The following is a 12,779-nucleotide window of genomic DNA, read 5'->3' as shown; positions in this document are numbered from 1 at the left end:
CTTTTCCGAAAGTTTCCCGGACGTTGAGCGGTGGTCGATGCTGTCTCGTGTCCACTTTCAACCGTCTTTGGCCAAAAAACGAAGAAAACCGGCGGAAGCGATGGGGAAAAAGGGAGAAGAGAGGTTTGGCTGAGAAAGAGGTGAGAGAAAAGGGGGTGGTTGGGGGTGGAAAGTGGAGCACCGAAAAGCTATTTCCGGTCGAGGAGGTCCGTATCGGGCCCACGGAGGTACGAAATGACCGACTTAAGGAAGTTTTACTGCGAGACAAACCGGAAGTGATTCGGCTACGACCGAAACACTTCTTCCTCCTCGTCTTCACAAGGGTAGAGAAGAAAGTTTACCCCTTCCAAGTTGCAAACGGCTTCTGCTTCGTCCCTTTTGGCCGGGATTACAGGCCTCGGACGAACATCCATTCTCGTTTAACGCCTTTATTTACCATCCGTTGCTTTTCCGTTTATCCCCGTCACCCCTCGCCACCCTATTTTCTTCTTTTCTTTTCTACCCTCCCCCGTCAGTACCCGTTCTATATTTCTTCTTGGACTTCTTAGCTTTGCGTTACGCCCGGCTGTTCCTCTTCCCTCTGTCCTATTTCTGCTGCTTCTGTTTCTTCGTTGACACTCGATTATCGTAGCTGAAGAGCAATCGCTTGGTTCTTCTTCGCGCTTTCCCCTCGTCTTCTTTTTATTCCAGTTCGCCTTCGTTTCGCTGTTTGTTCGACTGCTTAATTATTTCAATGACTCCCTCGAAGCTCTCTACTGGAGTGCGCTCCGGCGGCATTCAGTCGATTTTTAGCTGTAATAATCGTCGACAAACGAGACTGCGAAGGTTGTTGTTTCATAAGTTAAATCGTCGACCAGCCAGAGTTAATTCACTTCCCCCATCTCTTCAACGTGATAATTCGTTTATTCATGGATTCTTTGATATCTTTTAATACGTTCTTTTTCCGTTGAAAACAAAAATTGTATGATATTTATATTTGGAGATATCTTGACCTTTGGCAGAATGAAGTGCAAAGGATACTTTACAGTCTTCGACGCGATTTAACAATATGTACGTGGTACTACTTTCTTCTCACATCAACTTCGCTTTGATCATCGTGCCAATCGATTAACACTAGAACTACCGATAATTAACACGAAACTATTTCTACCAAAACCAGTCAAAATGAGTGGTCTCTAAAAAATACGTAACAATAAAATTTATTACTTTCTTATAGAAGAAATTCCATGTTACATTTTTGGTATTATTAATCCATCTGGAATCACGATCCCTAAACGAGGCTTGAAAAATTTATAAAATTGTAAAACCAGTCATCTTGACTGCTGTGGTATTTGTAGTGTTAACATCCAGCGATCTAGCGATCGATCCGGAATTTTCCTGATATCTGATATCATCATATCGAATGATACACAGTAAAAATTTGAAAAACGTGTGGGAAGTTGTACGAAACGAGGAAACTGGTTAATTGGAGTTCGATAAACAGATTGCAGGACCCTTTTACGCTTTGATAAGTACTATTCATTTTGACTGGTACTGGTATAAGTAGCCTTGATACGAAATTATTTTCAGTTTGAATACATAGAAAACAAAATAAAATTCATTATATTATTCTTTTAGTTGCGAAAGTCATTACATCATTGCGGAAAAAATATAACATGAAGTAGGAAATTTAAAAGAAAATTGTAAAACCAGTCGATTTGACTGGTTGTAGTAGTTCTAGTGTTAATGCCAAACGTATTTCCGCTTATCGCACAAAGAACCCAATTATAAATGCGCGTGATAGCAACCCGCATATGGATCTCGCGATGTTCACTGTCACAGGAAAAATTATTCATTTATTGTAATTAATACCGGTTATTATGCATTCCGGAAAAATCAAGCGAACCGACAACTGAAATCACAGTTTCCATCCAGCCAAAAACCACCCCCTACCCTCCATTATCGTGCTGATCGTAGTTACCGGAGCTGTGGACGATCGATGTCGATTGAAACGCGAGATCACGAGCCGAACCGTCGTTTGTTATTCACGATTCGTCGCAGCCATCCGCGATGCACGCGTAATGCGTTCTGCCGCGTCTCGCGTGATTCCGAATCTCGCGGAAACTTTCCCCTTTCAGAGGCATTGACTATCAGAAGTGGGAAACGTTTCCGGGCCCAGGGAAAACCCGTCGAACGCGATCCGGGAGGAACGCCCGACCCGGGATTACACCCGGAGGAACTCATACGTTATTCGACGTGCGCATCGCTACTCTGTATAACGGGTGAACGCGAATAACCCATCCCTTCCGCACTGGTGAATCCGATAGTATTACGTAACGAGTGAATCGTGCGGGTTTCGAGATCCAGTTTTATTTCTGTGGGTAAAAGAATTGGAGAGAAGTTTGATGTTCGTTGAAGAAGATTACCGGAAAGTATTTAGGAAAGTTATCGTACTGGTTTTTGGGGGAATTAGAGATGTTTGAAGGTAAAGCGTAATTATTACACGATATTTTAAACAATAGAACTAACTGTTCTGGTCTAGCGATAGGCAATTTAACTTTAACCCTTTGCACTCCTATGTCGAGTGTGACTTGACATCAGTTATTATCTCAGGAGCTCCTTTGTCGAGTCCCACTCGACATTTTTTCAGTGCCACCTTTTTTTGTGAAACGTGTGAAAGAAAACCAGGATTGCATCCTGGAAATTGTTTCAGGATACATCATACACTTAAAAATTACAAAATATAACAACATAGTGTGAATAAAACTTGTATTTAAGTGAATTTCTTTCTTCCTTTATTTATTTAAATTGTCTTATTTTTTAGTTAAAGTAAATTTCAAATAAACCACTTAAAAGCGTTGGGAGCTGCTGCTAACGAAATTGAAATAAAATTCAGAGTGCAAAGGATTAATATTCCTTCTCAAATCAGGACTCGGTGATAGTAACGTCATTGATAGAATCTGTAGCACTACTAACAAATACACCGATTAATTTGCCTTCTTTCGCGAAGTAGAAGTCAAAGTATAAGAAAAATATATTGATGAACTGATACAAAATTTTTCTATCTTTGTGTGACACTGATACCGCATATTGTACATTGATTGTCATATTGTACTCTCGTTCGCGTAAAATTTTGCAAAAATTTAGTATGTACAAGGATTTGAATGTTTCTCTTACTGTGCCCCTAATATTTTATCATGTTATTGTAAAAAAAGGTGTCCACTCGTTAATGAATAATTAATTTATTATTATTCTTATTATCGAATGTATTTTCTTCGAGTCGTGAATAAACAGTTTTGAGGATCGATTTCTGTATACATACTGTATATGATGTTGGTGAGATTAAAATGGAATTCGAATTACCGAAAGATGTAGTTTTCAGAAAATTAGAAATTTTTAAATATAGAGTGGCGTTGTTTAAATTACAATTGTAATATAGTTGAATCATCGGTGACTATAATACTTGAAAATTCCTTGATCTTACGGAATAATTTCTCTATTTTATGAACATGATTGACATTATCCGATGAAATCTAGAATACCAGATAAAGTATTCCAAAATTCGTATTTAAAGTCGCATTCAAATTTCACAATAAAACGATCGTCCCTTGCGGTCTGAAATTTTCTGCAACTCGACGACATCGATGACATGCAATTCTCCGTGGCGTCTATTTCTCCAAAGCTATCCCATTATGCGAATCGCTCTTTTTCCACCTCTTCTCACCGCACACCCATTTTGGCCGGCATATTTTTTACCAACGTCCTCCCGAAAAATCTATAAATCTAACGAACGCGAGCTCCACGTACGTCAGAACCATTCGTCAGCGGACAGATTGTAGAGCATGGGGGGTTTGAAGAGAGCCCCTCCGATGTCAGTCGGCTCCGTGCCACGCGCAATAAAGCCGCGAGCGATTTTTACGACGGAGGGTGGATCGCGCGAGGTAATTTACCCTGCAAGGTAGTTCACGCCGCGTTGAATTCGTGTGTTCGTAAAAAAATTTCGCTTACGTTGAATTCAACCCTGTGCTGTTCGATCTCGACAACCGGGGATGCTTCTAAATTTGCAACGATATCGATGAAATTTCCTCTTTATCCCCTTACGGATGCTCTCGATTACCATCTGTTCCCCTAAATAAAGAATCTAATAATACAGTAATAAAAGAAAGGGAACGAGCGGAATGAAAAGAAGAAGAGTGTTTTTTCGACCAGTCGCGGAGAAACGCGATCGCGAGGAAGCGCATCAACGGGAGTCGTAAATTCCCGTTGCGATTAGACAATCGACGCCCCGAACTGATCGACCCCCTATTTCGATTAGAATAATAGAGATGGCTTAATTAGTATAACACTCGATTAACAGTTCAATTTCAATTCAATTTTTTAGAGAAGATAGTTACGCTGGTGCGTAAGGTATAAGTTAACTCCTTCCCGTGCCATTTAGTTCGACGAAACTCGGGCACAAGCGTAGACATCAACGCGCGCTAAACAGACTATGCTCATAAACAGTCGCAATACGAACCGAAATGTAGATGTATCTGGTCGCGAGTCAGACTCGCGATATTTATGTTTGTCCCAAGTATCTGGTATTCATGTTTAGGCCAAAATCTTCATCGCGAGTCTGACTCGCTAAAGAACGGGAAGGGGTTAAGTAGGTGAACGATTGAAGAATGAAAACCCTGTTACGAGCGTTCGCGGGGAGACGCAATCGCGAGGAAAGCGCGTCAGCGAGAGGCGTAAATTCTCGCTACGATTCGAATAATCGACGCCGCGAATTAGTCGTTGCCCTGTTTCGATTAAGATAACAGAGGTGGTTCAATGAGTTTAACACTGAATTGACAGGGTTAACATAAACTGGTATATTTGACAATATTTAAAATAATATAATGAACACGCCACAAATTATTTAACGATTATACAATCAGTTTGATACGGTAATTCGACCCGACTTTATAATATTTCTTGATGTGTTTGGTAGACTAAGCGACTTTAGTTTTATTTGTCAGAACCTCTCGATGCATAACGTTTGACTCCTCAAATGGTACTGATCGCCCTTCGATCTTTTATTTGTCTTCTCCGGGAGACGACCTCCACTACGCTCGGATCACGCCACCGTTCGCGCCTATGATCACGTATGCCACCTTCTTTGTGCGAGATAAAATAATGGTCACGTTAAAAAAATCGACGTTTCTAGAACTCGCTCTGTTTGATGAACTATGCGCTTGCCGCTACATTGTATATTTTTCGCCGGGCAGATGAGACGGTCTGTCTGCGACACTGTAGTGCCACGAGCGACGGTTAGGGATACGGCCCATGATAAACCTCGTGGCGTAACAACCCGGTAAAGAGATGTTGACTGTTCTAAAGTCGATGAACTAGTGCAGATATATTGACCGATCTGTAATCGTAGAACCAGTCACGTCCGGTGACGATGCTGTTGCAAAGGGAAACTCTTGTTCGGTAGTGATCGACATGGGAAAACCCACGTTTCCCCAATTTTTACTTGATGGAGCAATAACCATAAGGAACCTCTTGGCTCCAAGATATTTTATGCCAATTGACGGACTTAACGGTAAATCAAAAAGCCTCGTTTTATGACAGTTCCTTAGGATTATTGCGGCCCGTTTAATTCTAGGTGCACAGCTGGTGACCGCCTCGAACGTAAAGAGTCACCGGACGTACAAAGGGTGTATCTTATTCTGCGGAGAGAAGAAGCGAGAAGAAGAAATTTGAGATTTCATTTTCGAATTTCGAATTTTATGCTTGCAGATTGGTGTCGTCACCAGCGAGACAGAACGAGGCAGGAAGTAGCAGTAGCGGTGCGACGCAGCACGCGGCCACGTTCGCGGTGCGAGTGGGCACGATCGACGGCGTCGTGACGCATCATCTGCGAGCCGAGACGCGAAGGGATCTAGCTGCCTGGGCCAGGGCGATCGTTCAGGGTTGCCACGCGGCCGCTCACTCGTTACGTGAATATACAGTTCGTGAGTAATCTTTTGTTCGTAACTCAAGTGAAATAAAAATCACTGTCAAATACGTCTCTTCCATACATAATGATTTACTGACGAAATTTGCAGACTAGAGAAGCGTTAAAAATATTTACTGTTTATCTTGTAATTAGGAATAACAAAATAATGTATATATTGTAATCTTTAAAACAACGAATTGAAATTATTAGAAATCGCGTTTCCACCCTTTCGTCCCACGCTTCGGTTTCATCGGGCAATTTCCTCTTTTTCTTTCTTTACGGTTTACGACTGGCTGATGTTGTTTGGTCTAGCTCGATTTCATCGGATTATTTTTTACTTTGCGATCGATTCGCTGTTGTTTAATTTAGCTCGGTTTTATTAAAGCACTTCATTGTTTGGTATCGACGCGATTCAGATGACTTTCACTATAGTCGGTGACATGGTTTTATTGCAGGATTGTTCTCCCTCAATCGCGACTGGTGCTATGTAATTTAGCTCGGCTTTGTCAAAGAATTCTTATTTCGCTCGCGATACGCCCGACTACCGTACTTTTGTATTCTCGTTTCGTGCATCCACTATCCAAAAAAAATTTTGAAATTTGGTGCCGAGGTGCACTACTAATCTCGTTATTAATTGGAAAAATTAATTACGCTAATATATCTTCCTGTCAAATTCTTGCATTTCGCAAAACGCCTTGCGATTCTAAATTTTTCGTCTTTAACATGCACTGGCGCTAAATAAAATTCTAATTATCAATCTCGCCTTTTGTTTGTCCAAAGGATGCACGTGGCAAGGAAAAGCCTGTCAACTGGTCGTGAACCACGAAGACGGTTTCGCGTTGTACGCAGCTGGAACCAGAGGTGTAGGAGGTAACGGGGTGAGTCCAAGCTCATCTCCGACTCCCCTCTGGAGAAGATCCTTCGATAAACTGAAGATGTCTGCGGACGACGGGGCGCGTCTACTGTGGCTCGACTTTGGCGGCGAGGATGGCGAGATTGTGAGTGACGTTCGACAGAAAATTTTCTTATTAATAGCCTTTATTAAGTTCTCTAAAATTTCTACTCTATCAAGTTCCTTAAAATCCAATATTTCTCTGACATCCGCTTAAAAATAACACTCCATGTAAAAATTGTAGAGCGAAGCCCATTTCTGCAGACTTTATCGTGTCGAAGTTACTCGAGGAATAAAAGAAAGATTTTAATAGAACCTTATCAAAAAAGGGAAGAATCTGTGAGGTTAAAAAATAGCCGATAAATCTTTAAAAGTCCGTAGAATTAATCTGGCATAGACGATCTTGTGGTAATTTTCCACTTCTTCCGTTCTTCCACCGAGCGCCGCTTCGAACGAACTCGAGCAACAGCGCAGCACGCGACGTTACAAAATGACAAAGTATTGAATTTTCAAATCGTCCCCATCTAAAAAGCTAAGAAACGTAACTTATCATATTTTTCCCTTGTACTTTTCCTGCAATCTCATCCTAAAGGACTATTATTCGTGTTTTAATGTTACCACGATTTTCTTACGAGCTTCCACGAACGAAAGAGAATTAACGGAGAATATATCTAGCTGGAGCTGACGTGTTCGATAATAACGCGACGCGTTTCGTCTCGCGATCGGGAGGAAGAATTTCATTGTGCAACGAGAAAAAGAAGGCTTCCTTTCTGCCGTCGGCCATGGTATTGAGAATTTTAATTGACTCCACCTAGACTATCGAGATTATTATCTTGGACGAGAGGCGGAGATATCGTGAAAAAGAGGACTGTGCACCGAGTAATCCCATTGTGCTCGTCACTTTGAAAGAGCCCTTGATGCCGGAGCACGATACCGTAGAATACGTATTTTACATCTTTCCCAAACACCGTCGTCCAGTTCTCTCCCGCTGTTCAATGGCCATTCATAACGCTCCGGCTCTCTGGAAGCCAGGAGGGTGGGTGTCACGGGGGTTGGGCATGGGCCAGGGGGGGAGGAGGGTGAGAAAAAGCATCGAGGTAGAATTTCCCGCGACAGACGTCACGATGGAAAAATTATTCCGCTCTCGAGCTGCCTCTGAAGCGAAACCGCAAATGGAGAATCCTCCGGATCGTTTCTCCTTGGAATTTTTTATTAAGCGACCGATCGGCCGCGATCTCCTCCCGCGTCCGGAAGAAACAATAACCCGTCGATTGGTTCTATTTTCAATTTGACGTGGAAGGTCGCGAGACTAAATAAACGTTTCATTGTCTATATCGGTCGTGAAAAAGTAGATGATGTAATTTTTGTCGAATGGACCGAAAGAAGCGAAAAGAACGTCGATATTTTCATGAAAAATCCTATTACAGATCCATAGAATCAGGTTTTGACTGAGATTAATTTGTAAAATAAAAAGAAAACGGTGAATTATTGGTTTAGTTGAACTACATGCTCAAACAATTTAGGGCTGCTCTTCCTTTTCATTCGTTTCGTTAATTGATACTATACTTGATATTATTTGGTAAATGTGTAGTAATCGTAATAAAACGTACAGTTATCGCAATTTATTTAAGAATGGTCGATTCCCAAAATTCCAGGAGCTGGACCTCGAGAGCTGTCCCAAGCCGATCGTGTTCGTTCTCCACAATTTTCTCTCGGCGAAGATCCACCGGCTTGGCCTGAGCGCATAGGGGTACGAGGGGGCCCCCACGGAGGCCCCCGACCTGCCGCCCCACACCACCAGGTCCGTCACCAGCGTCTTCCTTCACTGAGCTCCTCGGATTGCCCAGAAACACAAGAAGGAGGAGAAGGGAGAAGAGGAGGGTGGCAGGCAGGATACGCAGGAACGAGAAAGAAAAAATTATTCGACGGACCAGAGGAAGAGACACTCGCGAACTTGCACCTTCAATTTCCATCCGGAAATCGCGATATCCCTATTGTAGGACAACTACGCTCTTCCTTATTTCCATTGAAACGACGACGATTAGGACGGTGTACGAGCGAGCTGTGCAGACACTCTTCGTCGCAAAAGACAGAAAGAAAGTATAATATAATCCGGGTAACGACGATGGAGAGAAGAGTAGCGGGTTGATCGTTAACTCGAAGCCATCCAACGCGCGATTTTGCCGGAAAGTTATCCGAACACGCAACAAGTAGGCTAGAAGGAAGCGGAGGAAGGTCCGCTGCTGGGAGTCGTAACTAATCAACGCGCCTAAGTAACCGATTAAACCTATCTACCTAAACTAAAGAACAAAATGAAAAAAAAACCGCTATGTAACGAACGAAAGAGAACGAGAGAAAGAGAAAAAGAGAGAGAGAGAATAAGAGAGCGACTGGGTGTATTTAAGAGAAGGCGAAAGAAGTCTCTGATCGAACGCTCGATTTCGGAGAACCTTAGCAGAGAAAGCTAATCAATTACTGTCCAACAGCCGTCCGTTCGCTCTACCACGGAGGATCGACTGACCCTGGGACTTCGACCTCTCCTCCACGCCGCCGCGACAGACGAACTTCCTCCCTCCTGGGTATAAATAAAGAGGGAAGAAAATGGAAAAGACGGAGGAAGGTTTGGAAGAACCGACGACCAAGTAAAGTTGTCGTATCGTGGCTAAAAGTTTCGTAACGTCGAACGAAAGCGACTTTAAAGAGTTCGTGGACGTTGATCTCCGCCGGAGTACCGGCTGATGGCGAAACTTTCCGACGGCAGGCGTCTCCTTTTCATCCTGCCCTTCGATATTTATGTGGATTTCGTTACGCGAGAACAGGCGCGAGTTATTCGCCATCGACTGGTACTACTCGTGTCTTGGAGTTCCTTCGAAGAATTTATCGCCTACGAAAATTCGGCTACGCTCTGTTCGCGATTGAAAGAAAATGGCTTGTATCGTGTATAGCGGAAAATTTTGTAAAGGCGGAGAGGCGAAACGTGGATCAACAGGGTCGATGGAGCAACGGACGCGCGTTAATAGTTGTTTTGTACGATTCGTATTCTTAACGCGAGTAAATGTAAGATGCCAAGAAACGTCGATATGTGTACTGGTTAGCCGCGACTCCTGTCGATCTCGCCTAGTTCCTCGCGGAGTTGACTGACGGATAAACGAAAGCCCTCGCTTCCATTCGTCGCTTCCATCTCACCTCTGTTTGCTTCGAATTATTTCGATTCTCTCTCTTCGTAAACTTAAGCCATCCTTCAGCTTGCAACATCGAAGTTTCCCATCAGAGAGGGAACTCTCGAAGTGTAAATAAACCGTCATGTAACTCATCTAATGCCCTAGTTTCAATATCCGTCGTACGATCCGCGGGTACCGCGGGAACCCAACAACAAACCCGTGGCTTTGAACAACCAAACGTCTGAGAACAAAGGTTGAAGATCGTCCAGACAAGGGACGAATTGCCATCGAAAGACCGAGTTATCCCACAGGGTGGGCGTGAATCGACGGTGAAACGGCGGAATTATTCACATTACGAGTGCTGCTGCGAATTATCGATGCCGAGAGAGATATGAGTGTTGTCCGTGTAAGAGCATTCCATTTCATCCGTTCTATAGAGGAGAGATATAATCGACGACGATCGTCGAGGAGAAAAGGTTGGTCGAAGGAGGCCGTGCGATAATAAAAATTTCGACGTTAAGTAGAACATATCAACGAAGCCACCTACCACTGATTGTGTCCGTTTCGTCGTATGCCATTGTCGTTCCTTTCGCGGTGAAACGAGTCAAAGCAGGTGTATTTGAAAGAGTAAGATTGGTTTCTTGTCGCTTGGCAATCTGTTCTCCCGTTTGTATATAGATACACAGCGATCAGACGAAGATTCGTGACATCGACGATGGGCAGATAGCACAAAGTGTCCGCGTTTCTTCGATCTTATAAAAAGATTGAAGGGTTGTTTAGCGTAATACGGAACTCTCGTGAGTCGATTGTGTGTTGTAGATTTTTCGTGTGAATGATACGTACGGTCACGAAACGACGCGATTAACCTCGACATGATCGCTCGTAATCTAACGTGGATCGTTGGACCTGAGATTCGGTGTTAAAGAGAAATCGCGACGATTTATGAATACACGCGAATTCACGCTTATTGTCGATAATAGCCACGAGATAAAACGATCGTTCACGGGCTTAATAAATGCCGGCGCTTGTCAAAGTGGCTGGTCATGGACAGCATTTATCGTGTTAAAACGATCGGCAGGAATACAAGGGTCCGACAGACTGATCCGGATCAACCGCATTACTCGTACGATCAACGATTCGACCCAGTTTTTACCACAATTTCGTAACAATTACCGAAATTGGCTGGAACGCGACGGAGAACTCAATTTCACAGGCGTGTCATAGTGAATCACCAGGGGACGACGGTCGCCTATGACACATCGAGAAACGAAGATAAAGGGATCACTGGTGGTTTCGTCGCGGGTCCGAGCGAAATTATAAATAAATCGAAATAAAGAACGAAGCTCAAATTTGCTGCGTTTATCGCGGTTAAATACGGAAATCCGCTTGAAACGCTATCCTGCTACTAGGATTCGTCTGTCAGATTTTGAGCGTAATGAGAAACGAGGCCGTCTCGTTGGTTCGAAACGGACTACCTCCCTCCCCGCGTGGAAATTAACGAAAGTAGAAAAACCTGTAAATGAGCGAACATGTCGGGCGAATTAATCGAACGATTTCGTCGACAGAGAGAATCCTGCGAAAGGAACGCGAGAACGTATTTACACATACACACACCGGCACGTATACACACACAAACAGAGAAACACGTACACCCGCCTAGGGAACGAGGTAAACGTCATTAAACGCGAGAAATAAGTTCGCAACATCGACGAGAATTAATTCAGTTTGAAAGGATTTGCGCGTAAACTGTGTATTTTTCTAATGATTTTTGGACGAAGCCAGTCGCTGGGCTCGTTCTTCGTTTTTCGATTGTCCTTCTTTTTCTTTTCTTCATCGCCCTCCCAAAACCATCGATAGGAGTGAAACGGGACACACGGTCCTCCTGCGTTTTCATTTCTCTCTAGGTTTAAGAGAACGTTAACGTGTATATCTATGAGTTACCAAATAAATGAGACGGTTAGAAAATTGCCGTTGTTAATCATTTTCTCCTAGATGGTTTTTTTTTGAAAAATACGATTTCAATAAAATTATAGGATCAAGCTTGAAGATTCGAGCTTTTGACAATGGCGTTCCAGGTAAGTTGATTATGTTGTCAATCGCAATCATCTGTCGTGCAGGTAGAGTTTATCGTTTCCACTATTCGAAGAGGTATAAACTACTACTTAAAAAAAGAGAAGAAAAATCTGCATGTCGAAGAATATTCCATCTTATGAACAAACGGGTAACGAGAACAAAAACGTCGTAGTAGCATATTTGAGAAAGAAAATTGGCAAATATATTAGTAATAAGACCTGAGTCCTGATTTCAATGTTATACATAGAAGAAACTTTTAAAAATTGCTAATTCTTCGATCCTTCGAACAGAGGGTTAGTACAAAGTATGCATAGCTTGAAAACATTTCCTTTTCTACGATCCATCGAATATTCGCGATCGAAAGACGCACGGTCGACGGCGAATTCGAAAGGAATCTCGGCCAGACGCGACAGCGAGGAGAAACTTTTAAGACTTTGTCATTTTTATCGGCGAACCCGATATCCGGAGTGGGTGATTGGCTCGCAAAACTTTTCTGATCTGTCTTCCGTCCGCCTGCAGCGGTTCCCTGTATACTTCCACCCTTGAATCACCCATTCTTACCCCAAGTACCTTATACGTAAATCACACGGACGCTTTGAGACACCCGTTATAACGTGAACTTTTGACTAACTTTATCTGGCAAGACAATGGTTGTACCCTTTTGGAATTCTGGCATGAAATAATCTGATGGTAGAAAATTTCGACGACACAT

At 42.9% G+C, this 12,779-nt stretch overlaps 1 protein-coding gene across 4 annotated transcripts in view; it reads left to right on the top strand.

Annotated features, from left to right (window-relative positions):
- LOC122571301 (beta-1-syntrophin) overlaps positions 1–11,959 on the top strand; it is a 364,855-nt gene extending 352,896 nt beyond the window's left edge. For all 4 annotated transcript variants that reach the window (XM_043734871.1, XM_043734870.1, XM_043734872.1 and 1 more), the window contains exons 6-8: positions 5,743–5,957; positions 6,722–6,939; positions 8,489–11,959. In XM_043734871.1, coding sequence (XP_043590806.1) covers positions 5,743–5,957; positions 6,722–6,939; positions 8,489–8,581 — 526 coding nt within the window. In that variant the 3' untranslated portion in view covers positions 8,582–11,959. The remainder of the gene's footprint in view (positions 1–5,742; positions 5,958–6,721; positions 6,940–8,488) is intronic.
- The last annotated feature ends 820 nt before the right edge of the window (positions 11,960–12,779 follow it).

The sequence above is a fragment of the Bombus pyrosoma genome, linkage group LG10 (genome assembly GCF_014825855.1).
Source record: "Bombus pyrosoma isolate SC7728 linkage group LG10, ASM1482585v1, whole genome shotgun sequence".
In the NCBI taxonomy this organism is placed as follows: Eukaryota; Metazoa; Arthropoda; class Insecta; order Hymenoptera; family Apidae; genus Bombus; species Bombus pyrosoma.
The sequence above is the reverse complement of the archived record's forward strand: the minus strand, read 5'-3'. Positions and strand labels throughout refer to the sequence as shown.